This window comes from Rana temporaria, chromosome 12, assembly GCF_905171775.1.
Source record: "Rana temporaria chromosome 12, aRanTem1.1, whole genome shotgun sequence".
In the NCBI taxonomy this organism is placed as follows: domain Eukaryota; kingdom Metazoa; phylum Chordata; class Amphibia; order Anura; family Ranidae; genus Rana; species Rana temporaria.
In genome coordinates this window covers 55281528-55309420 of record NC_053500.1, presented here as the reverse complement: position 1 = coordinate 55309420, position 27893 = coordinate 55281528, and the positions used below count along the sequence as shown (strand labels likewise).

General features: G+C 40.4%; 1 protein-coding gene across 1 annotated transcript in view; it reads left to right on the top strand.

Annotated features, from left to right (window-relative positions):
- The window catches only part of CYTH1 (cytohesin 1), a 57732-nt gene that overhangs the window by 12773 nt on the left and 17066 nt on the right, over positions 1 to 27893 (top strand). Inside the window, exons 2-9 of the mRNA XM_040330896.1 lie at positions 14561 to 14643; positions 17236 to 17300; positions 21254 to 21320; positions 21403 to 21521; positions 25032 to 25112; positions 25196 to 25308; positions 25875 to 26023; positions 26546 to 26658. Coding sequence (XP_040186830.1) covers positions 14561 to 14643; positions 17236 to 17300; positions 21254 to 21320; positions 21403 to 21521; positions 25032 to 25112; positions 25196 to 25308; positions 25875 to 26023; positions 26546 to 26658 — 790 coding nt within the window. The remainder of the gene's footprint in view (positions 1 to 14560; positions 14644 to 17235; positions 17301 to 21253; positions 21321 to 21402; positions 21522 to 25031; positions 25113 to 25195; positions 25309 to 25874; positions 26024 to 26545; positions 26659 to 27893) is intronic.

Sequence of the window (27893 nt, the reverse complement as noted above, 5' to 3'; positions counted from 1 at the left end):
TGTTCCTAAACTGCTGAGCAGGATTTTTTTTTCTTGGCTCATATACGATGACCTCAGCAGAATACTGACGGAGTCCTGATGAAAACTCCCCAGTTAACTCCTAAAGATTTCTCTCCTCCGCCCTGTGCTGCAAGCATATCCCAACAGGTTTTGGGAGTTCGAAACAGGATGAGATCTGTCCATTTGTTCCAGCCTGTTCACACCTCAATGTTCTTTACATTCCAACTTGGTGGAACAATGTGAGCATATGCAGAATGTTCACAGGCAAAAAAAAAGAATAATATAAAAAATAGAAAATGTAGACAAAAAAAAGAATTAAAATAATAGAAATGTAGCACAAGAAGAGAAAATTTGAAAAAAAGGAAATATAGAAAAAACAAACAAATAGAAATATAACAAAAGAAGATTTTTTTTTTATATATATATTTGAGCTTGTGGGGGGGGGGGGGGATAAAGCAATGGCAATAAAATCCTTTTTGTGACACCATTCTGTGTCTCTTTCGCACGTACGGATCCCGTGAGGATCCGTACCTTTCTTATCCGCTTGCTCAGCGGGGATCGCTCCATTGATCCCCGCTGAGCCGCCCTGTCAGATCTCCACTCTCCCCTACGGGGGATGGGATGAACACGGACCGTCTGAACAGTGTTTCGGGCACATACAGCAGAGTTATTGAGAAACTCTTTTGGAACATGTATACTCTTGTAATATTGGATTCCAAAAGTCCACTGCAATTCTGCATTCCTCTACATGTGTTTTTTGGCAGCTCTGCTCATCATAAACTGGGGCCATCCTACATATGTTAAAGTGTAAGCTTGTTCTTTGTATAGTTTGGGGAAGACTTGGAACCTATGTCCGGTTCTTATGTCTGTATATGCCCTCTCTAAAGAATACATTTTTTTTCTATATTCCTGGTTGTTCTAATCTCTGGGCTTGAAAGTGATGGGAACATAAAGGCTTTTAAATTGTTAATAGCTATGTAAGTTTTGGACAGCTGCTCCAATTGTGCTTAGTTTCAATACATTTGCACGAGTAGCTTGCCCCTAGAGATAAGCTTGGGCGTGCTCCGAAATATCAAATCATGTTTTTATTTTATTTTCCAAATCCACCCAGTTGCAGGTTGGGTCATTCATTGCTCTGTAGCACACATAAACAAAGGGGTCATATGCGGATGTCTTCCCTTATGTGGATATAAGCCATCTCAAATCATTGTCATTGCTATATATGAGCATGTATCATATTAAGGCACTTGCAGTGTCGGCATCCCATTCGTTTTTGTTTATGTAGGGTGAGGAATGACCTGGTCCACAGTTGCTTGGAATAAAAGTGATTTGATCAGATATTGATGAGTTTGGAGGTTGTCCAAGCTCATCTCTACTCGTCATAGTGAGGCCTGGTCTCAGGAGTAAGTCTAACTTGTGTGGCCTGGTTGCTGAACTTTGGTCATAACTGGATAACCTTGCAGGCAGCTGCTAAAATAAAGTTTGTGCAGCTGAACGTGGTGGTCTTGAATAGATTTGGTGCAAGATGGAGCAGTACAGGGGTAGGTAGCGTGGGATGAAGCCATCCTGGAAGGGGGGGGTACTGCTGTACAAGAAGGACTAACTTTATTTACAAGCTATGGGAAAGGTTTCGAAGCACAGGCATGTATGAAGTGTGTGTGTGTGTGTGTGTGTGTGTGTGTATGTATGTGTATATATATATATATATATATATATATATATATATATATATATATATATATATATATATATATATATATATATATATATATATATATATATATATATATATATATATACATATACATATATATACATATTTTCCCACAATGATAGATATATAGTTTCAATATAAACAAAGTGATCTTTTTATATATACAGAACTGATAAAAGGCTTATGGATGTGAACCATAATGAGTTCCCCTCTGTTGTCCTCCTTCACTAAAATATATGAAGGGCTAGATTCAGATAGCCCTGCGTAATTTAGTGCGGGCGTAACGTATCTCTGATACGTTACGCCGCCGTAAATTAGGGCGCAAGTTCCGTATTCATAAAGAACTTGCGGCGTAACGTATGTGGGCCGGCGTAAGCCTGCCTAATTCAAATGGGGATGATGTGGGCGTGTTTTATTTAAATTAATGGTGACCCCGCATATTTTACGTTTTTTACGAACGGCGCATGCGCCGTTAGTGAAAGAATCCCAGTGCGCATGCTCAAAATTCCCGCCGCAAATCGTCATTGCTTTCGACGTGAACGTAAATTACGTCCATTACGTAAATTACGCCCTATTCGCAAACGACTTAAGCAAACGACGTAAAAAATTCAAAATTCGACGCAGGAACGACGTTCATACTTAACATTGGTTGCTCCTCATATAGCAGGAGCAACGTTGCGCTGGAAAAAGCCTTACGCAAACGACGTAAAAATTCCGACGGGCGCACGTACGTTTGTGAATCGGCGTATCTAGGTTATTTGCATATTCTACACAGAAAACGACGGAAGCGCCACCTAGCGGCCAGCGTAAATATGCACCCTAAGATACGACAGCGTAAGAAACTTGCGCCAGTTGGATCTTGGCCTAATTTCGGCGTATCTTGCTTTCTGAATACAGAAAGAAGATACGCCGGCGCAGCTTTGAATCTATCGATACGCCAGCGTAAATTCTTGCTGAATCTAGCCCGAAGAGTCCAATGGGTTGTAGTGATGAAGAGGACAAGTTCATAAGCCTCTGTTAACATTTTCCACATTTCTAACATTATGATGATCAAAATAAACAACAAATCTAGTGGTTATCAAAGCTTGGATGATAAATTAAATAGGAAGCAGTAAATGCACTTTTGTGTTTTAAGTGGCTTCTGGCTTTTGTTTATTTATAAAAATAATAAGAAAATGAGATTGTAAGTTCCGCTGGGAATAGATGTCATCATTGTAATAGATTTCCGCTCTTGTCCAGTAGATATTAGATTGGTTAACCAAATACCCAACCAGATTAGATTAGGTCAGTTGATTTAACATAGTCACATCCAGGCAATTATTTAAGTAAGATTGAGCAACCTATTAAAACGTGTTTTTTAACTAAGCATATAATAAAACAAAACGCTTAAAGGGACACTGCCACTAGATTTAAAATAATAAAAAAACAAAATACTGGCCCCTTCTGCTGATGGTGCTGCCGGTCTTTTTCTATCCTGAAGATCTAGGCTTGCTGAATAATCTGCAGCACTGGTTCTCAACCTCAGCCCTTAAGTACCCCAAATGGGCCATGTTTTCAGGGTTTCCTTTACTTTTCACAGCTGCTTTAAATCAATATCAATGGTATGGTATTGATGAGAGCTTTTGTATCTAAGGGAAGTCCCCGAAACATGGCCTGTTGGGGGTACTCGAGGACTGAGGTTGAGAACCACTGATCTACAGCATTCTACACATTTGTGTCAATCCCCTGGGTGCCCTCTGCATTCTGTAGTTCCCCCTGCCTGCCTCTATCTCACTATTTGACAAAGCAGGGTCTAGAGAAAGGAATCGTGGAATCACTTTTTCACAGAAATGTTAGTGTGTTGTGCTTTGTGTTTTTTTTTTTCTTATTGAATGTACCCCCCTTTTTCCTCCTCATTTTATATCTGGTTTTATAAATGAAATGACATGGCAAGAGAAGGGTATATTGGTAATCCTGCTTTTCCCTTTGACCCAGGCTCATATTCCTGGGTATTCATAGTGTAAACCATCATCCTACAATCTCCCATTCTCACGACAACTGCTGAGGCTTTTAGTTCTGGTCACTACTAAAATGAATCCTATAGCTAAGCTTTTGTTTGACACTGTATTGCTTGAGCAATCTAGGCCACGCTGTTATGTAAAATCCTTGGATTGCTGGTAACTTGGTGTTCTAAACACCGGATAATACAGAGCCTGGGATTCAGCAGGCTGAAGATTTCTAATGCTACTCATTAAAGGCTTTCCGCTGCCTAATTATGCATACCCTTCATTCACAAATTATTTATGCCTCTACTTGTACATCAAGTACAGTCCTTTGTAGAAGGCTGTAAATCTGAGGTTTCACAGCAAAGAATGTATTGCAAAAAATCTGAATCTTCACCAAAAAGCACCACAGGGCTGTTTTTCATCTGGCTGTAAGGATCATAGGCAATGTATATTGAAGTGAACATGTACTATAAATCAGGGCTCAAAATTTCCAGTCCTGAGCTACTAGCCAGGCCTCAAGGGCTACTCGCCACCAGTTGCCCTACCCTGCCATCCCCCCTAATCACGCCCTCATAAATTATATCATCAAATGACACTTAAATGTCCCTGTTCACATCTGAGCGTTTTGTCGCCTGTAGTAAAATGCCTGAGGCTGCATTCACACCTGAGCGTATAAGACGACTTTCTGGATGCACAAAAAATGCATCCAAAGTCGGGGGTCGTCTTATACGCCGGGTACGGTCTCCGTGCTGCGAGCGTCAATCATTTAAAAGACGCTCCTTCTCCTCAGAGTGTTCTGTGATAGTCGGAAAACACAAATCTTCCCAGCAGCGCCTTTGTTCTGTGTTCCTCCTATCACAGATGCCTTCTCATCCTCGGACGAGATGAGAAGATGTCCGTGATAGGCGGAACACGGAACAGAGGCGCTGCTGGGAAAATTTGTGTTCCGCCTAACACAGGACAGTCTGAGGAGAAGGCGCGTCTTTTAAATCATTGACGCTCGCAGCACGGAGACTGTCACCGCCCGCCTGCTATTCAGAAAAAAAGTGAGTAAATGCACCGTTTGCAGTGATGGCACAGTGAGGAATGTAATGTAATGGCACAGTGAGGAATGTAATGGCACAGTGAGGAATGTAATGTAATGGCACAGTGCAATGAGATATGAAAAAGCCTGTTTCTGTCAGCGGTTCTGGCTACCCCTCAGCTTCCAGAAAGACTAGTAAGAAGGGGGTAGTCATATACAGTGAGTATATCCCAAAACCAACATTTTTCCTGGAAAAGTCGTCTTATACGCCGGAAAATACGGTAGTTTTTAGGCAGAAAGTCACGCTATTTTTTACACGATTTTGTACAGGTCAAAAGGTCACCAATGTACAAGAATAAAAAACTCCTGTAATCTGCCAAAAAAAGAAGCTCCTGTACTTTTTTGAGCAACAGACGTTTTGCTTTAGGTGACAGAACGCTCAGATGTGAACAGGGGCCTTTAAAATGAATGGGAGCTATGGCTGAGAGCAGAAAAATGCCCAAAAATTCCTGGGTGTGAACAGAGCCCAAGCTCAAAGTACATGAACTTCTTTATAGGCAGATTACAGGCGTTTTTTCTGCTTTTTACATTGGTGACCTTTTGACCTGTACAAAATCGGGGCAAAAATTGTGGTAAAAACACGTGACGTTCTGTCTGAAAAAAAATACGCTCAGGTGTGAGTGCAGCTTTAACCATTTAGGTAAGCAGCAGTGTACATGTGTTTAATTAAGCCGGGTTCACACTGATGTGATGCGGGAAGCAGTGCAATTCCAGCGCCGGTTGCCGCATCGTATCTCTTCTGTGGGCAGTTCACACTGCCCTCTGCGAACCACTGCGGGTGTCAATACATTGTTAACGACACCCCCAGTTTAGTTCACAGATCGCAGTGTGAACTGTTAACTCGCACAGGAATCAGATTGCATAGGTGAGAACACTCATGTGATCTGATTCTAGTGCGGGAAAAACAAGTCCCTGCGACTTTTTTTTTTTTTTTTTTTTTTTTTTTTTCTGTTCCAATCCAACTACAACTGTATGGCTGAACTTTCACAGACATCGCATGTGATCGGCACCACAGGTGCGGGTGCAAATCGCATGTGGCTTCTCTAATCGCACTGGTGTGAACCTGGGCTGAAGCAGAGAAGAAAAGCACAGTTCTCTCCTAGCAAGGACACTGAGCGTTAATTACTAAAGAGGCTTTATTTTAGATAACAAAGAGATGGGAGAAACAAAGTGGGAAAGCTGGAGCACAGATAAGCCATGGCATGAGGTTTACAAGGAGACACAGTGAGGATTTATATCTGACCTGACGGGAGGGGTAAGAGTACAGAATGTACACAGTAGCTGGGTCTGCTGCTGAAGCCAGGATCCGAAGGCTCCATCATCCATGTGCACTGGGGTCACAAGTTCACAAGACAGGAAGAGAAACTGACCAGCTCTCTCACTGGTCTCCCTGTGCAGAGAGAAGGGGGAGGGAGGGGGGGGAACTGTCACCACACGCTGTATGAGAGAGAGCTCTCCGAACGCTGCAGCTAGAAACTCCTCTTCCACATCACGCTGGGAGAATGTCTCCCGATCAACCCCACCCGCCGAAAGTGCTCGCCCCCCCCCCCCCCCCCTCTCCCAGGCAGCCCAGCTCCTCGCCAGCCCTCATCTTTCACTTGCAAAATGCGAGTAGGCGAGTGGAAAATTTGAGGGCTGCTATAAATGCACTAGCCATAATGCGGGTTTGCTAGGATGCATATAGCAGAAAGAGCTTCAAATTGGGCTTATTCCTAAGCTGGCCATACATGGCTTGAGTATCATCCAGTTCCTATTCAGTTGGCCAAAATTGAAGTCCTGGGTGGCCATGTCGGCACCATCTGGCTCCACAAGTCAAATCAAAAAAACGAAGTGGAAGCTTGACGGCTGAACAGTGACTCCATAATATCAAAGGCAGCCATGGATGCTGAGGCTGTTGACATACAGTAGCCAGCAGGGGTAATTCCTCCATCTAAGTTGTCTAACATGGATGAGGGGGATCAGTTGATTTTCCTAGTTTTGCACATAGGGCTGAATGGGAAAGATTTAAACCTATAGGTCTAGCTTTACATGATACTTGGCAAACCTTTCACCCTGACAACTCTGTGTCTCCTTGGTGGTGGTAGGCAGGGGTCAAGTCCTGGGGAAAAAAGTGTGGGAACTCCCACCCAAGATCCACTCCCCCACCAAAAAATAAATAAATTATACCCTCATGTGCATAATTATTAAACCGCGTGTTTTTTTTTTTTTTTTTTTTTTTAAGCAAGTTATTTCTAAATCTCGCGATAACTCGCGGCAGACCTCCGCAAAGTCTCCTGGGAAAAATGATAAAAAGGTCCTAGGAGACATTGCGGCATTGAGGAAGTGACGGAATACCCGCACACTACCCGATGAATCCATATACAGGAAGCGGCCAGTAACCTAAAGGATTACTAAGGTTCGCCTGCCCCTGACAGTCACTCGAGCTGGGCATCACCGCTTAGTGAAGGATTGGCTCGGGCGGCTCGGCTGCTCTAGTCCTGCAAAGGGAACTGCGTTCTTGCTGTGAAAAAAAAGTGCAGGAACTCCTTTCCCACGCGTTCCCGCAGGACTTGAGCCCTGGTGGTAGGGGGAGTATTATATATATATATAATTCCTTATTTCATGTTCTAACACCCATTCAATAGACAGGAAGTAAAGAGAACTTGCCCATTTGGAGACACTAATGAAATAAATCATTAAAGCATCACATTTAAAGTATTCTGTGAATGAGCAATAGCCACAGTTACTTGTACGCTCAGCCATCAAATAGCTGGTGTCATAACTGATCACATTGGCAGCTCCATGGCCACCGTATATCAGACAGAGGCTAAGATGGCAGCTTCTATGTATGTAAATGATAGGAGGGTTTAGTTCCGCTTGGGTTATACCCTTTCACAATCTATGCATAAAAACATAACTTCTGCATATGCGCATGGGAGTTAATTCATCCTGGCACCCAGCTGATGCCAGGACTATACAGTAATGCCCCGTACACACAATCAGTTTTCCCGGTGGTAAAAAGTCCACCGGGAAAACCGAGAAGCTGCTCGGTAGCTTTTTCCCCCTACACACGGTCGGTTTTCCCGGAGGAAAACTGCCATGGGAGCTTTGGATTGGGAAACACGGCCGTGTGTATGCTCCACCGTAGGCTTTCCCCCATAGAAAAACTGCCAGCTTAAAAAACGCCGGGAATCTCGGCAGGAAAAAAGAAAATATGTTCTCATTTTTCCCGCCGTGATTCCTGACGGTTTTCCTGTCGGGGGGGGGGGGAGAGAAACTGCCATGGAGCATACACACGGTCAGTTTTCCCGACAAGAAAACTGGTTGTTTGTACGGGTCATCAGAAGTGTTTTTTATTTGCAACTTGGTGCACCATGTAAAAAATATTGCAGGGAGGAAAGTTAGAATGATTTATGGGAGAACTGACATGGTGTGAAAAAACAAAAAACCTTCCTGCCCTTATTATTATTAATATTTAAGGCACAGTTCAACTTTAAAGTCTGACTATGCTAAATTGCAAATCAATGTTGCATAGTGTGCCCTGCCTAGAGGTTTGTACTTGCATATAATGTTGATTTTTCTATTTAAATTGCTTAACCCTAATATATAATGCATGAGCACATTTTTAAATCCAAACTGTTAATGCAATATGGCCCAAATTTCTGTAGTTTGTAAATATCACAGAAACCTATTTTATTTATTTTTTTACTTGTCTGGTCTTTCTTTAGCAGGATGGCGTGAGAGTACATTTCAGAAATGGTGATTAAATCTGTGTTTTTTTTCGCAGAAACTGCTAGCTTTAACTTCCCCATTTTGACTGCTTTACATCATGTTCACTTCAAGTGTATCTATAGCCAGAACTAAACCAACATGGAAAATTCCATACTCGTAATGACTAAAAAAAAAAAATTATGCTTAGAGCATTGGTTTTCTATGTACAGCGGTAAATGCAGTAGTGGCAGCTATTTAGACTGAATATTTTTTTGGGTAGGATTAGAATTCCCGTCAGGTTTTACTAAAGTCAGAGAAACCATTGGAGAGATTCCTTAAAGTGTTTAAACTCAATATAAAACTGTGTAGTCACATTTTACTGTTGTTCTGCTATGCCGTTTCCTTTGTTTCTTAGTACCATGTGTTAAGCTGTAGATTGCTTCAGTCTACTTCTGCTTTTTGGGTGTCCTCAATCACTTGCAGGGTCCCTATGAAGCCATTGTAATATGCACACTTTCCCTGTTGGCTACATACTGATGTGCAACTATATTGTACGACGACATGCGCAGGTGCCTCAGAGCGGCTGTTGTGTAAGAGCACGTCTGCTTCACCCATATGAACTTGATTCATGGCTGGATTTTATTTTTTTATTTTCTCCCAGAGAGTGCATCTGCCCCTGTAAAGCTATATGCGTAAATAGAGTTTTTGTTAAAGAAAAAAAAAATCGCTGTCATATATGTATAGTCCATCTTGCCGTACTGTTAGTTTCTGCCATGGCCCTCCACGTCCAGAGCTATGGCATAACCTCTGATGCACTCATTTAGTGAGTAAGGCTGGTTGGGCTGAAGCATTTTGAAATTCATGTATTCAGTAACGGGTTAAGACTGAGCACTGATATAATTCACTAGGTGAAGTGTTGCGCAGGTTTCCACTATTCCAACTAAAGGAAGCATCTTCCTGCTGCTGCTTATGAGACATTTTGTAGATCAACCATCTTTTGGTCTTGTTCCACTGCCTGCCTCCAGTGACCCTCTTTGGTATCTTCTGCTTGGGTTTGTAAGTATGCAAGGCCTTGCACCATTTTGTGGCCCTGTTGTTTTTCAACTAATAACTTAATAGACACACAGAGGGCAGTCCCACTGAAAAGCATGGCCACAGCCTATACTCTTCCATTGTTTCTACTGAAGATTTCTCAATATCCTAGATGGAACCAATGTCTATAACCTAAATCCTGGGACTCCTATCACTATAGGTTCCTCCTTATTGGTGTCTTCTAAAGCTCTGCAGTGTGAGGCTGAGACCTCCCATATATCCAAAAGATTCTTGATATCCACTTCTGTTTTTTTACAATCTGTGCACAATTAATGGAACAGTGTGCTCTGAGTGCTCCAGTGCCATTCATTTCAGAATCTAATTTGCACCCTGTTGGGCCATACCCTCTAAGTATGTCTCAGGAGGACCCTGTTATTATTTCTGATTCAGAGCCCTCACCGTTTACACCTGAAAAGGTTGTATTTAAGCAAGTTTTATGACTTGATTTACAAGGTGTTGTCTTTATCCTTCAGTTGGAGGATCAGCAACATTTTTATGGCTGAAGCTGCACACAACGTCCCAATTCACACGATGTGAAAAATTCCTTCTTGAGGACTGGAAACAACTTATAGAATCATGGCTTCTTCTTAAAAATGTAAAGGAACTTTTTTTTTTTTTTTTTAAAGGGATTTCCTGATAAATGGTCTGTGCACACTATTGACACGCCAGTCATCCACCTTAAGAAGCATACTACCAAAAAAGGTTGATTTCCTTACCGTTTTTTTAAGAGATTTTACTGTCAGTTATTGTAGTGTGTACACAAATGTAGAATCTGTCTGCATAATACTTGCCTTGGCTTACTGCTCTTAACAAAAGACATTATTTAATTAAAATGCAGACCTTCTATACCCAAAATGTACAAAAAGACCCCAATAAGCTGAAACAAGCAGTATATTTGTGCAAAGAAAACAGGTTACTGTTCAGACAAGCCACACCAATGTAGATGAAATGTCTTATTTGACTGACAGATTGTTGCTGGCACCACCTTCAATTCCCCCCCCCCCCTTTTTTTTCTCCCCCCCATATTGGTGTGAGTTGTATCTGGACGAATGATTATTGTAACTCGTAATTGTATAGTAAAACCTTTTCAGTGTTCTTTTTATATGGAAGACTGAAAAGGGGTGTATACTGGGATGTGGGAGAGCTCTAAATACTAAATTTGGTACAATAACTAGCTGTTATGAAAATAACCTAGTTGCTTCTGGGTGGAATGCATGATGATGAGAAAGTTCAAGTAATCCTAAATTAAAATGTATTCAAGGCAAACTTCAGACACATTTTGTTCAACTTGAAGGCCTCATGCACACAGGTCATTTGCCCAGCTCTTATACATGCCCTGGCAGTGACGTTTTATAAAAAAAAATGACTTGCCGTAAACGCGTGCAATGCAAATCAAAATGCCATTGCTCCCTGGACGGCTAGCAGTATTTATTTTTATTTTTTTCCTTTCTGCCTCTAATGGCCCTGCCGCTAAATGCCTCTACTGCCTATGTATGCATTACACATAGACTAACATGCAGGGGCCTTTAGGGGCAGAAGAAAAAACAGCAGACAGACAGACTCCCCTAGGAGCAGTGTTAAAGGGGTTGTAAAGGTAAAAAAAAAAAAAATTCCCTAAATGGCTTCCTTTACCTTAGTGCAGTCCTCCTTCACTTACCTCATCCTTCGATTTTGCTTTTAAATGTCCTAATTTCTTCTGAGAAATCCTCACTTCCTGTTCTTCTGTCTGTAACTACACGCAGTAATGCAAGGCTTTCTCCCTGGTGTGGAGAAAGTCTCGAGGGGGCGAGCAGGCAAGTCAGGACACTCCTACTTTGCAGATGGAGAAAGGAGCTGTGTGTTAGTGGGCGTCCTGACACTCCTGCTCGCCCCCTCCCCCCTCAAGAGGCTTTCTCCAAACCAGGGAGACAGCCTTGCATTACTGCATGTAGTTACAGATGAAAGAGTAAAGCTGGCCATACAGATATCATTTATTTTCTTTAGTTGCGCTATTGGTTTTTGTTGGCCAGCACTGCATACACCGCTCAATTTGCAGACAAGCCAGCAAAATGTAGCCAAAATTATAGCCGTGTTTGGCCAGATTAAGAGAATTGATGACCATGTACACATTATTGGGGTATTGTAGAAGCCTGGTCCTTGACTAAAGTATGGTGACCTCTCCTCGAGCGGCTGAACCACCAGGTACTTTTGCAGCCAGGAGATTAATTCACAAAATGCCAAGTTGGCTTCAAGGGTCTCAATCGGTAAAAGCTGAAAATACTTTTTGTCCCTCTTCCAGAGTCTGCCATGTCTATAGGTGTCCTGTACCCCAACACTCTAACCCAGAAGTTTAATTTAAAAACTGTTTTATAACCATCACCTCCATTATTGCAAAGGACCTGACCACAGGGGCTTGCTTTCTGCCTCAAGAGTGTAGAGAAAGAGAGGTGAAAACCAAAAGGGGAGAGGATGTAGAAGTATAAAATAAACTGATGTTAAGAAATTGAGACAAAGAAACTATAAAGCTATGGAAACCTCAAGAGTGAGCATGACGTGATGCATGTCAGAACAGGACATAGAGCCTGGGGACTGCAAGAGACCTGACAATGCAGAGTGTGGCATATGGTCTTAATTTATGAACTCTATACAGTGCACAGCTTTTCATCACTTCTCTGCAGTAGAAAGTTACACTATATTACAGGCACATTTCTATTAATTTGTGGACATTTAGTCTAGATTGTGCACTTCAAATGACCAAATTATTAAAATGAATGCTTCACGTAAAACAGAGGACAACAAATCGGCATAAATGAAATGTCTTTATTAGTTTGGGTAAAAAATAACTTTCTTATCAAGGGTATTTCCCCCCAGTGGGGTATTTGGGCAGCTCAATTAATGGATTGTAAACAACGTATGTAAAAAGGACGTTTTTATTGTGTGATGACACATACAAAAAGGGATATTCTGATAGTTAAGATACGAGTTAGAATGGTACAAAAGTGGTTAAAATTCCCATACATATAAATAAATGACAAAAAACAACAAATGTCGTACAGCTTGGTGTGTGTGTGTGTGTGTGTGTGTGTGTGTGTGTGTGTGTGTGTGTGTGTGTGTGTGTGTGTGTGTGTGTGTGTATACACAAGCATATGGCAATTTCTAACGCGTTTCGACCTTTAAACAGGTCTTCTTCAGAGGTTTTGTTGTAGCTGGAAAAGATTTATAAAAATTGTTAGATGTTTCTACAGATATCCTACCTGCCTTACCCCCATGGTTTAAAGGGGGAAAGGGCAGGGGAAAGAAGAAAACATGAGCCAATTTATAAAAGAGATTAACAAAATTTACCAAGTCGGTATGTATGGTTAGGAATAGAACAATCTGCACCAAACTCCTCCATCAAAGTATAGCAGGCCCCAGAAGATCCACAGGCTGGTGTCCCGACCCCTCCACACCCCAAAATTAGGTCACCCCCCAAACAAAGGAATGGTCACATGTAACTTACAAGGAGTCACTGGATAGGGGTAGCACCCCTGATGATATTAGGCCGGGGGGAGGATCAGACACCTGCAGCAAAGCATTAAAACATATAGTTATTTTTGTAAATATATAGTTGGGTCAGGACTATCATAAAGGTCCCTTTAAGGGAACGCTACAGTTGATTGTTTCATATAGTCCAAGGAGATACATCAATACATAAGTCACAGGGAATTTGTGAATTTATATTAATTTTTATTATTTTTAGATATAGTTATTTTAATTTTATGTGAGGATAGTAGGTGTGATGAGGAAATAAAAGTAGAATGATGAGGAGAAAAACATAACATTTTGCTCCAGGTGATAGGGAAGGTGATGGAGAAAGGAACCAAGCATTTCACTCAAAATTATAAATACATTGTAACAGTGTTGTTATGGGACAACTAAATTAGTGACAATTTAGTTCAAATAGTCCCAAGATTTAGTAGACATATCAAACAAGACAAAATGGAGTTACCTTAGCCAGAGGCACTGGCATATCCATTGAGTTTTGTCAGATTAGTAGAGACCAGGTTTCATAAAAAGAAACGCAAGATCAAATAAATATCTTGTCCACAATCTGCAGATAGGAGAATAAGAAAGTTGTAACATTTATCCAAAATAAGTTAATTGCAATTACTGAGATCATGTGGTGGTGTGCTTACCATGGGGAAATGTCAGCGCACACTAGGGTATACAGAGTCATCTGAGAAATCACAGTGCACTCAGAGGATTTTAAATAGTCCTTAATTAGATAATTAGCTGCATGGTCACACTCTCTCCTTAGGCAAATTGCCTCTTACCTTATCGAAGTCAGGTGTGTCTTCACCACCTCGGGAAGAATCCCCCAGTGACTACCTCGGCGTTCGCAAGGAAACATCCTCGGCCGCTGCTGCTACTTCCGGCGCAGCCACGCAACATCAAGACGTCATCACGCATAGTGTTACCGCGCATGCGCAATGTATGTCACAGGCGCTCGGAAGTCACAGCCCACACCAGACGGCGAATCATCGACATATGGTGTGGCATTTGAAGAGCACAGATTGCTCCGCTCTTCTCCCCCAGCTGGGAAGCCACATATGACCAACAGAGCGAGGGGCACTGATTGCGGGGCCGAGCTGTCAGTGGCAAGCCTGGGAGAAGGAGAGGCACATGACTAATGATGTGAAGAGAAGAGGATACAGAAAGAAACGATTATCAATATTTAACATTAACCTTGGGGTAAATTATAACCAAGATGCATTTACGTTACATTGTAACTTTAAGATAAACTATAACAAGAATACACTTGGATCATATTGTAAGTATGGCCATACATATTGTCCCTCCTTCAGAAAATACATTGTCCGATTTATAACGATAAAATAACTTTCTTACCCTAACTTAAAAAAAACATGCTTTTGGTATTCGTTCTTTCTATTGTGGGACATGCTTTGCCTCATACTGAAAAGATACACGTATTCTTATTATTTCATTTGATATAACCATAATATTATCTCATTCTAGTATCCGGTGACCTGACCTCGCAAGAACGAGATGAACTTGAGAACATCCAGCGTCGTAAGCAAAAATTGCTGGAAGATATACAGGTGAATATCCTCCTATGGTATTGCCATCAGAATGCTGTTCAGTTTTTGCCAAAGACTAACAACACACCACTAAAATGGTGCTGTATTTACAATCTGCAACATCAACCAAAATTGTGTTGCCAGCGCCACAGGCGTATGAATAATAGCCAATTTCCCAGCCAAGCTGCTCAGTATGGGCCTAACTATGTGCACACGAATGTTACTGTGTAATGAAAAAACTTTGAGTAGCGCCAGGGACAACAGAATATGTAAGCCAATAAACTCCTTTAGACTTGCAATATCCAAAAATTGTCTTAAACATTACATATATAAATCGTGCCAATAAGTGTGAACCAGTCCAAATATGTTTCATCAATGATTATTCCGGTATATTACCCCAAAAAATGTTCCATAAATAAGATGCAAGTGCACTCTGTGCTGTATGCACCACTGCTAATCGAGTCTGTGCTCCAGTGCGAAGGAACTGCAAACAGTGCCACATATCCCTATTGGCTATAGACGCGCCAGACGTTTTTGGACCCTTTCGATGGATAATGGGTCGGTAAGCGCTTTATAAATTTGTGGCAATACACCACACTGGGGCCCAAGGATTTCCACACCAGGATGTTCTCAATCAACGCAAAACATCCAGAATGGTGACTACGCTTAGGCAGGTTTTTTACAATTCAAGCTGAGCCTCAAAAAAGGTCTCGTGTCACCTAGTCCCCATCAGTGGAGAGGTGTGGTTGAAGAAACACTCGGATGTCCATGCATCAGATAGCGGGGGTCTTGACTATCTGCTGTTCTTTTGTTTTGGTTCCTTGCTAGGGAACACAGAATGCAATTGGTGGCATGCTATCCGGTTTTAACAATGCTGTTAACATGACAGGAAGTTTTGCCAGTATTTCTGGTAGCATATGAAAAGGGGAATGGTAAAACATTTGGTCAGCTGCGTTTTTAGGTCTAATAGTAAGACATTGATAAATGTCATCATGACAAGATAGCCTGCACAAGATAAAACGGTCAACAGCGCCGGAAAATTGAAAGGTTACAATTCAATTTTTTTATTGAAAGCGTGATGTGTTTTTTTTTTTTTTTTTTTTTTTAACCACTTTATCCCCCGGACCATATTGCTGGTCAAAGACCAGGCCACTTTTTGCTATTCGGCACTGGGTCCCTTTAACTGACAATTGCGCGGTCGTGCGACGTGGCTCCCAAACAAAATTGGCGTCCTTTTATTCCCACAAATAGTGCTTTCTTTTGGTGGTATTTGATCACCTCTACGGTTTTTAGTTTTTGCGCTATAAACAAAAATAAAGCGACAATTTTGAAAAATTTATATTTTTTACTTTTTGCTGTAATTAATAAATATCCCCCAAATATATAAAAAAATACATTTCCTCAGTTTAGGCCAATACGTATTTGTGTGTGTGTGTGTGTGTGTGTGTGTATGTATATGTATATGTATATATATATATATATATTTATATATATATATATATATATATATATATATATATATATATATATATATATATATATATAATTATTCCCTACATTGCTTTCAGTTAAAGAAGAATTGGTTTTCCCGAGTTGCCGCTTTTTTTCATCATCAAATGTGACTAGCAGGAGGACCAATAAAACATATATGGAAAAACTTTAGTCTGGGTCTGCATTACTAAAACCACATCTGTTGTCATTGGGAAGTCTAAAAGTCATTTTATTTTGCAAAAAGCCCTGTATAGAAAGCATAGTAAGACCTGCCAGTGTTATATTTTTATTTTTTTTGCCATCTGTGTCCCATTGCGTAGATTTCCCTTCACTTCCTGTCCCATAGCCAAAAAAGAAAGTGTGAGGAAATCCCTGTAAATTGGGGTAATCCATTGGGCCATCCCAGGTCAGAATAAGTGTCCCCATTGGAAGATTTCCCCTCCTATTACTTTTCTGGGGACATCCCAAAGCTTGGTATTTTTTATTTTTTTACTTTCAATAATAATGGTAAATGGGACAACATTGAGAGGGTGCATCTCCTTAATGGGGGCACAGATAGCTATAAAAACTGACAAGCGTTCTAATCCCTCTTCACCCCATTCAAAACTAAACATTGCATTTAGTTATACTTTTAAGTAAAGGTTGCTAATCAGCAAACCGTAGTACATTAAGGCCCCTTTTACACGTGCGGACTGTATGTCTGCTTTTTTATCCATCCGTTTGTGGATGAAAAAGGGACATATATTGGTCCCTATGGGATTGCGGGTGTCAGCGGATGAACACCCGATCTCATCCGCCTCCGCAAATGATCCAATTCTGCAGACGGATATTTTTCCTTCCGTCATCGGATCGGATGAACATGGAAATACGGTCCGTGTTCATCCGATTTCCCCCCCCCCCCCCCCATAGGGGAGAGCGGAAAAATAACAGGGCAGTCCCTGCACAGTGTGCTGGGACCGCCCTGTCACCCATCGGCTCAGCGAGCATACGGAGGCGGATCATTACTGATTTGCCCAGTGTGAAAGGGGCCTAAGGCTGTGTCAATCTAGGTCTGCTTATGTTTTTCTGTAAATGTAATTTTTTTTATTCATAATAATTATTATTATTTTTTATCCTTTTCAGCGACTTAAAGAAGAAATAGCAGAAGTAACAAATGAAATTGAAAACTTGGGATCGTTGGAGGAAAAGTAAGAAGAGTTTTTCTTGTACAGTGTACTTGCTTTTGGAATTCACCTAACTTCCCTATTGACACATTTTAACTTTTGTACACATATGTTTCCAGAAAGCTGTATAGCTTCAAGCTGAGATCTGGGGAAATGTAAAAATTACCCTGAGAGTGGACCTCCCCCTGCACTGCAAGAATTAAATGCTCATTTTTGACTAGGGTACTAGTAAAAAGAAAGGAAATTTCCTTTATCCCTCACTCTCACAGGCTCCTCCTTCGTGTGACCAGTCCCATGATACTGCCCATCTTTTGCGCTCTGTCTGTTGGTCACGGCTCTTTCCGTTGGTCATGCCATGTCGTTGTCATGTATGATGCAAGACCAACAGTCCTGCATTGCAAGTGTAGAATTTAAAGGTTCGCCAACAACCCAGAGCATCGGACAGAAGAGAAGTGCTGGCAGCTTTTTGACGTTTCTTTAGACAAATCTGAGCATTTAACCCTGCAGTGAAGGGTGACCCAATCTGCAAGGGTAGTTTTTGAAACTTCCCAGGAGTTCAGCTTTAAAGCAATTCATTGCTTTGCCTATGCAGGACAAAGCAATAGGTTTGTATTAATGCCTCTCCTACTAGGGCAAACTATTCACTGTTTCTTTGCTCTTTCTTCTGTGAACAGAATACCTGTGCATGTGATTATTTTTCTTTCCTCTTGCGTGACCCTGATGTGATGGTACTTTATGATTGTCCCAGTACTGTCACATTGGGACAGGGAGATGGTTCTAGGTCAATAGAGTTACTCTGAGCTTACACAGAAGCTGATGGGGATTAATGCACAGGTTAGCTTAAAAGTCCCATTTACAACAGGTACATAGTCAAGTATGTTGTTAAGTTTTAGGCTGTTAACAAAAAAAGCTTTACTTGCTGCATTCTTGGTGCACTAACTTGCACATTGGAGTTGGTTGACTAGGATTCTACAAAAACACATCTCTCAGCATAATGCAAATGAGTATTTATAACTGCTAAATGTACATGCTGAGGTTGTATGTGAAAGCACACATCTGACCTTTCACTGTTTATTAAAGTGGAGTTCCACCCAAAAATGGAACTTCTGCTTTAAGTGACGATGAATCCCTGACATGCCACATTTGACATGTCATTTTTTGCTGATACCCTCTTTAGAGGCATCCAGCTCCCACTTCCTCCTGGGGCTCCGCAGCACCAGAAGGGAGTTCACCTCTCCCCTCCCTCCCTGCAATCTTCTGGGACACGTCGCAGGTCGTGGAGTCAGTAGAACTCTGCTTTAAGACCATCTGACAGATTAATCTTCATATTAGAGTAGCTGAGACATAACCAGACCTTGTACTGTTAAGGGGAAGAAGAAGGTAATTTGAATTTGGCAACCAGGGTGCAACCATTTTATTCACCTTGCATCAGGAATATTGGTAAATGTGTATCTTTAGCCCTGGTTCATATTGATGTTACTTTTGAAGTAAAGTCGCACAATTTCAAAGTAGCAGGTCAGCGCGATTTCAGATGCTACTTGGCTGATATCTGTGACACTTCATGCACAGATGTCTATGCACGTTGCACCTGAAATCGCAAAAAATAGTGCAGGGACCCTTTTTTCATATTGATGCGGCACTACAAAGTCTGAGTCATACTGATTGGAACGGTTCCATTGCCAACAATAGGGTGTGACTTGTCATGCAATTTGGAACTGTCAAATCGCATGACAACTTGCACCAGTTTGAACGAGGGCTAAATGTGGTATGGATTATAACATGGAAGATCAAGCTGTTACATTTTGATATAGTAATGTACCAAACTAAATTGATTTATTTTTTGCACCTTAAGTAAAATGCACACTGGAGCAACTGGAAAACGTTGATTTTACCAGAGTTTTGTGTTCTGTCTGTAGAAGCAGCTCAATGTTATCCTATGTGTTTGTTTATGCGCATTAGGATGATTCCAGGCATATTTTGAGTTCTACATTTAGAGGCAGGAAAAAACCCTTCTGATCCGTCTTCCTGATTGGAGCTCACTGGCAGAAAAAAAAAACGTAAAACTTGTCTAAACTTTGTATAATAATTGCTCAATAGAAGACTTCTTTTTTTTTTTTTTTTTTTTTTATATATATATATATATATCTATCCCAGTGTGCATGAAACTTAAAACGTATTTGTTCTCCAAAAAAAACTTTTAATGCATGGCAAAAAATTGCTTTGAGACTCCCAGTGTCTGATAAGAACCTCCTGCAGGCCAGCTGATAAGGGTCACTGCTTTGATGACTCATTGGGTAAATGGGCTTCTCCTAGCACACGTAATACTGCATTACATGTGAAAAAGTGACTAAAGTGCCACCTGCTGTCTGAATAGAAGAACAGCATACTAGCTCAGTGGTTAGGACTGTGGCAAGTCTGGGCTTGAATAAATATGCACTAACCATGTTTGTGTGTGACTATATATATATATATAAATATAATTTTTTTTTTTGGGTGCTTTAGTATCCTCTCCGATGACTGAAAAATATTATAGTAGTTTTAAAGTACATCTCAATGTCCCTGACAGTTGAGTACAAAAACCAGTTATGTCATGTGCAAGACTCATAAAATTAACAAATGTTCCTGACCTAGCCAAGTCCTCCATTTGAGTCTCACAATCTCCCCCTCCCAGACACTGCTGCTCACAATGGGAGAGTTTCACCAAGATGAGCAGTGCTGTCAATCCAAAAAACAATGGGAAGGACTAGGAATTGCCAGGTGCTGATTGACAAGCTACAGAATCGTGAATCGGCAGTGACAATGCAGATAACTATGGCCCGTGCAACACCTTTTCCTCCCACTGTATTGCAACCAGGCACCTCAATCATGAGTGACCACAGGTGCTCTGAATTCTGGAGCAGTGCAGCATTGTTGCCAAATCATCGCAGGAAGCGGCATTAGGTAAACTGGCAGGTATTTGTGGGACTACTGTAAAGCCTTGTACACACGGTACGATTGTTGGCCAACCGAGCGACTGATTTTTGTCAATAGGGCCTGTGCCAGGATCTTGTCTTGCATACTAATGGTAACGGTACACAATTGTCGTGCCGCAAATGCAAACATAGTGACGTACTACGAGAAATTTCAGCACTTGCGCGCCACCCTTTGGGCCTCTTCTGCTAATTTTGTGTTTGGTGAGCATTAATTCCGAGCGTGTGTGTTTGTACTTTCGACTTTTGTGTGACAGATTTGTGTACTGACCATACAAAAGTTTACTAGTCTGTCATCCAACATATGTTGGCTGAAAATTGGAAAATAATTGTCTAAAGGAGTGTAAGAATTTAGGACAACAGTCTGTCAACAGACAATCCCCTGCCAATAGTCAAATCGTGTGTACGCGGCTTTAGAGTGTACTTACTTAAAATGTAATTAAAGGCAAAACCATTTTTTTTTCTCAAAGAGTAGAGAAGGATTAGAATCCAGGTCTGTTTTTATTGCAGTTTGTGCCCCTGTTATAGATTCCCTCCCCCTATTTGTCCTGATTACCGTTCTCATCGAAAGAGAAAGTAAAAGAAAATCCCAAATTTTGAGTTGACATCAGAACGGTAATGGAGATGAAATCTTCCAACGGCGACACTAGTTCTGGTGACCCCAGGATTCCTCTCACTTCCTGTTTTGGCCATGGTGCAGCACTTTTTTTTTTTTTTTTTTTTTTATTGAGAGGCCAAAGTCCTGCTTCTGATGTTTTTTTGACCAGGGACATAGAGAGAAATTTTTTAGAGAATTGCTCTAGGTATTTAGTAAATTGCTGCCTTTCATGTCAACCGTACATAAATCTATAAATTTAGTGATAATCTGATGTCCACATTGGAGCTACTGCAGGATGCATTGTCATTATTTTTTCATTCTTTCATGATTTTTGTCTTTTTTGTCTTCACTATCATTATCACATCAGGTTACTTTAATTTCTGTTCCAATTATTATTTATTGTTCAACAGGAAAAACTTGCAAAAGAATAAACAAGTTGCAATGGGAAGAAAGAAATTCAACATGGACCCCAAAAAGGTATATTTGATATATTTTCCTGCAACCACTTCTAGATGTATTCAGTGAACCAGGAAGTTAATATTGTTTCAACCTTTTGCAGGGTATCCAGTTCCTGATTGACAACGAGCTACTGACAAGTACCTGTGAGAGCATTGCCCAATTCTTGTACAAAGGTGAAGGACTGAATAAGACCGCTATAGGAGACTACCTAGGAGAGCGGTAAGATGAATGACTTATGTCATGCAGTTTTTTACTTTCATTCTGTTTCCCAATTGGCACAGTGTTGACTATATTAATTTTGGTAATGTAAATAATTTGTTAATTTTTCATTCATATTACAAAACCTTAAGCATTATTATTAAAACAAAATGCAGAACAGGCCTCAGTTTGAGGACCATTTAAATGGTATAATGTGAGCTTTCATTGCTGACCCGGGTCAAGTGTAAAGGAGGAATTCTGACACTTATCATTTTACTACATGGTTATTCTGAGTCTGTTCCTCAAAAGTCAGATACAGCTAGCCGGCTAGCATTATCAGAAGGAGAAGAACGGTAGATGTAAAGATGCAATCCTCAAATTTCTCGCATGACAGGTAAACTTAAAAAAAAAAAGCAGGAACGGGTCAGAAGTTCTATCCCCATGATCAGAGCAAGCAAAGAATTTCTCCCAACAGGCGTGATTTCACACAATAATAACTATATATAATTTTATTTCTTTAAATATTGAGATGGCGCTATATACAGTACCTTTTTTATTTTTTTTTATTTTAACATTTTGTCATGTTGCAACCAAAAATGTAAATGTATTTTACGTGATAGACCAACACAAAGTGGCACATAATTGTGAAGTGGAAGGAAAAAGTTAAGTGGTTTTCAAAATGTTATACAAACATGTTAAAAGTGTGGCGTGCATTTGTATTTAGCCCTGGTTCACATTGATGCTACTTTGACATTGCGCTACTTCACTTGAAGTAGCGTGATTTCAAAGTAGCAGGTCAGCGCGATTTCAGGTGCTACTTGAAAGACATCTGTGACTATTGAAGTCGCAACCAAAATCGGCAAATAAGGGCAGCCCGGCAAAGTCAGTTTCGCACCGATTTTTTTTTTTTTTTTTTTTTTTTTTTATAACTGCCTGTTCTTGTGGAAAGTAATGCCACACGGTCGTTTTTTGTGATGGGGGGAAAAAAAACGAAATTTTTTAAAAACGTCATTTAAAATGACCGTGTGTGGGGAAAACTTTGTTTTATGTCTTTTGAAAAACAACAAAAAAAAAATTCGAACATGCTTCAATTTTTGGTGTCGTTTTTTAAAACGTCGTTTTTTTGTGTCATTTAAAATGATAGTGTGTGGGCAAAACGACGTTTAAAACAACATTTTTAAACCCGCGCATGCTCAGAAGCAAGTTATGAAGCGAGCTTGAATGGAGCAGAGTGCCGTCGTACGTGCTGAACGTAACCGCGCTTTGCTAGAGCATTTTGAAAAAAACGATGGTGTGTAGGCAACGTCGTTTTTTAAAATGAAGTTTGAAAAACGTTGTTTTGTTTCATGATAAAAAACTTTGTTTTATTTCATCACAAAAAACGACCGTGTGTACGCGGCATTAGGGAACATCTTTTATCAGACAGGCAGGCAAGTCGACTTGGCAATGGTAGCCCCCTGCACGTCTTAGTAAGAACACGTGTGTCTGAAACATGTAAAAGAACTGGCTACTTTTAATGAAGCTGTTAGAAATGAAGTCCTGGTGGGTGGGGTGTGACGCTAGTGATTTATCTATAACTATTTTGCTCTGCAGGGAAAATGTCAACAGTGCTTTTACTTTTTAAAAAAAAAAATTCTTCTCATTTGTTGAGGGACAGCAGAGGTAATTGTAAACCTTTTAGATTCATTGCAGTTTACAGGGTAGTTATTGTCAATCATAAATAACTGTAGGCCAGCCTAGAGTATAGCTCTACTGTTTTTTTTTTTTTTTGTCTTTACATTTATTTTTCCGCTTTTTATTTATTTATTTTTATCTTTAATCAAGACTCTGCCATACATCTCTGCTGGAGGTTTCCCCTCCAATCAGCAGCAATCTGGCTTTCATCCTCAACCTGGCTTTTCATGAGCACCTGGACCCTCCAGGACTGAACATTGCATGACTATCCTGGAAGTGATCTTTGGGCAATGGTTTCTATTTTGGGTGCTTTTCAGACTTGGTTCTGGTTAAGGTAACTGCAGAGCGTTTACCAGGTCCAGAGCTGCTGGAAATTGCCTCTGCAGTTGCCCTGTCTTTGCAAATCCACTTAGTAGGTAAACTGCTTGGGCTGAACTTCATGAGCTCCACCATTTTCATTGGTCACTTGGCACCATTGTTTCTATTGAATGGGTTAATGTTGAGGGACTGAGCACTGACCACATCTGCTGGGTAGAGTGTTGCGAGTTGCGCATGCTCTTTCCTGCCTTACAGCACTGACTAAGTTTCGTGAATGCCACTTTGCGAAAGTAACATGTCTAAATTATAGTCTTCCAAGGCATAGTCGGAGATTGCTTTTAAATTGCCTTCTGATGGTAACAATTCTGCAGTCATATTGTCTTATACTATTAATCTCTACAGTCTGGTGTAGCTGAGTCCTCTGCCCTCTTGGCTGAAATTTTTACTATGGTCATGCAGTTTGAGGGCATAGCTGGTGGGGACTCTTTCAGACAACAGATCTGACTGTAAAGATGTTACATAAGTTCAGGAGGATCCTAAACTGTCTCAAAAATCTTTGCTGGAAATGACTTCTGTCTTGGAGAATCTGAGTCTGGTGCTAACCACATCTTAGGCCAGAGTGTACCTTTCCCAGCAGAAGCTTGCGAAGTCTGGGTCTTGAGTTCAAACTTCTTAGCCCAGAAGTTGTCTGTCTCTCTGTTTTTGCACAAGCGCTTTTTCATGTCCATTCCCTGTGACTTTCTGGGATCTGAATCTGGTTCTTTATATGCTTCAGAAGCCTTCCTTGGAGACCTATTTATCTCTACTCTTGCCCAAAAGGTTGCTTTCCTTTCAGCTGTCATCTGGGGGGTCTATTCTGGGACACATTTCTGTGGTTATGATCCTACTCTTGGTACTGCTTTGCAACAAAACTGCTGGTATGCTGGTAATGGTTGGGGGTTATACTCTGTGATGGCCTACAACTTTGTTTTATTTGCCACTGTCCAATCCTCTATTTGGCAAAATAACACAGTTCTAAATGTAAGAATTTGTGTCTCAAAAAAAAAAAAGGATTTTACAGGGGGTACACAAATCCTGTTTTTAATTCATAAATAATTTTGTCCAAATAAACATATTGAATGAAAAGCATGCATTGTGCTGCCATTCATTTTTGATGCACTAAAGCAATGCGCCTCTAATACACACAAGTTTCAACACAACGCAACATGCAGTAACGCATTACCATGTGCTGTGGTGCATTGTGTCCTAAATATATATAATTGGGTGCATGTCAATTTTTTAAGTGTTGGAGCAGCTCCTTTAAACAAATAGGCTGCTTTAATGCAGCACGTTATTGTGTGACATAAGGCACCTCAACAGACTGGATAGAAGTAAATGGGATTGAAGAGTTTTGGAACTTTGCACCAAATATGGAGTAGTAATCATTTTTGTTTTTTTAATATGAGGTATTTAGAGATTATAGAATAATGCCAGCAATCCAGTAGTACTAAGTGACTATCAATCAGCAAATCATTGCTAACCACATGTTATCTTCTGCAGAGACGATTTTAACATTTGCGTACTTCATGCCTTTGTGGAACTTCATGAATTTACAGACCTTAACTTAGTGCAGGCACTTCGGTAAGTTTGGGTCATGAATACAACTTTAAAAGGGGAAAACTCTGTCAGATTGTTCATACTTTTTTCTTTTTCTGTCTCCCTAGCCAGTTCCTATGGAGCTTCCGATTGCCAGGGGAGGCTCAAAAGATTGATCGTATGATGGAAGCATTTGCTCAGCGGTACTGCCAGTGTAATCCAGGCGTCTTTCAATCAACAGGTTAATTATGCTTACCTGTTTTTGCACTGAGATTGTCTTCTTTTCTTTCCTTTTTTAAGAAAATTCCCTGGAAAGCATAAATAGGGTTTGTGTAATGGACAATGTAAACAGTATTTGTGATGTGCTAACGGAGATGTCTGACTTAACTCACGTTTCGGTACTAGGTTATTGGTAGCCTTTCTGGGGTAAATAAAAAAAACTTGAGGATTTGAGTATCTGTTTCCTTTTTCATCTGTTAAATTTATGATTGAAAGCCTTTTGGTATATCTGTTAGATTAGTGCAAAAATACTGTTCACCTGTCAACTTAAAATGACCAAAAGATTGGGCATTTGGTCGTAGATAAGACCAAAGATAAGACTTTGGATTGCTCCAGTTTTCCCATACAGCATAGGTCAAGTGACCACAATGCCTATGAATTTTAAATTTGTATTTCCTTTTACGTGACCAGCACGAGAGAGAGGTTAGCTCAGCATTTCCCAAATAAAAGTAATTTGGCCCTTTTGTTACTCCTATTTTACTACATTTTATTATCAACGCTATTCACCTATTTCCTCCTCCTTTATAGATACCTGCTATATATTGTCTTTTGCCATTATCATGCTGAACACCAGCCTGCACAATCCTAATGTCAAGGACAAACCACCTACAGATCGTTTCATATCCATGAACCGTGGCATCAATGATGGAGGTGACCTGCCTGAGGACCTGCTAAGGGTAAGTGCAGATGTTGGCATATATACACTGTACAGGGCTTTTGGCAAAAGCAGTTGATTTTGGTTACTTAAATTCCCTTCTCAGTTATTTAAAACACACCTTTGTTATATTCTGTATATCACCTAGTAATTATTAGTCCTTTTCAGAGTCTGACTGGAGATGTGCCAGCTCATCCAGACACTGCTCCCTATCATTTCTGCTAGCCCACATATTTCACTATTCTTTACCCCTTTTTCTCCAGCCAGATTTTTAGTGGTATCGAGCTTGCTTTATGTGTCTCACCATCTCCAGCAGATCCAGTCCAGCACTAAGCAGTGAAATGTTCTTTCTGATGTCTGGTCCATCTATGCGGGGACCCAGGCAATTGGCAGAAAAGAATGGGCATGTTGCTGAATACCTAACCTTTGACAACAAGTAGCTTTAAATCTTGCACATAATTCAAACTGGAGTTTTCCTTACTGAGTTGACATGGGGTAAAGTGTGTGGGTTTTTTTTTATTTCTTTTATGTACTCTTTCCTCAGAATCTGTATGACAGTATAAAGAACGAGCCCTTTAAGATTCCAGAGGATGATGGAAATGACCTTACACACACTTTTTTCAACCCCGACCGTGAGGGTTGGCTGCTGAAGCTTGGTGAGTTTTCTTCTCCCCCCTTTTTTTTTTTTTTTTTGGTAAAATCATGAATTGCCTACCAAATTAAGTGATTAAGGCTAACATGTACTTTTTTCCCCCCCCAAGAATGAAATGGTGAATATACTGGTAACAGGCTTTCAGTAATACATTGGAGGCCTTTATTAGTATAGGAATCTATTATAAATTTGCTGGCCCAGTTTTCAGCGTGAGTTTTTCTTTTCTATGGCCATTTTAGAGCGGTTTTCCTTTTACAAAATGCATGCCTTTTTACAGATTGTTTTAATGAAAGAATACTATACTTTAGAAACTGATTACATTAAATGGGTGGTTTAATCATTGTTTTCACTGAAAAGGAATGACCAGTCCCGTTGCAAAATTTTGTTGAATTTATCTCCTAGCTTTTATCAAACTGTTTTTGAGGGAAAAGATCATTTAAAAAGAATAAATCCAGATTCGTTGCTAAATTTCATTGCCTGATTAGTCAACAGTAGCCTTCTGATGTTGGGAATGCACCAGAAACCATTAGAAAAGCCATGACTGAGTGTTGTTGGGACCAAATAGTCACCCTATTGTAACTTTTTAGTAAGAAAAGGGACATAACACTTTAGATTCAGTCAGTGCTGCACAAAATAAAATTCTACACCTGTATATATTTTCCGTGTAGCGGTCCCTGCCAGCTGCATTGGAAGAGCTCCTTTCACCCTGTGCTGGATGGGACCAAGAGATAAAATGCCCCCCTTTACAAGTTATTGGGAAAAAAACATGCTGATCTTGTCATTTGAAATAATGAAGAATTTGCTTTACTTGGTGGGCCTCCTTATAAATAAGTTGTTGCTTTTACTGGCAGACACAGAAAAAAATTGTAGCTAAACAAGGAAGGCCCAGAGGCAGTGTTTAATTCCGTATAGTGCCAGGATGAAGCACTAGTGCACATGACTGACTTTTCGACACAGAATACTTGTATACTGCAATTTGAAAAACACATAAGAGAATGTAACCAAGGATGAAAAATCTCTATCCTAGCAGTATCTTACTACTGTCCTCTAGATGGACCACAGATTATTTTTTTTTTTTTTTTTTTTATAGATTACCAGAGGCTCATTTCACTGCACTGTAACGTGTGTCCCTTACCTTTTTAAAGCCCAACTTCTGGCACAACAACATTACTCAGGTTAAAGTTGTTAAACAATCTTTTGCCTCAAAAGCAATGCTAGCATGTAGCTCCTGCTGTACTTA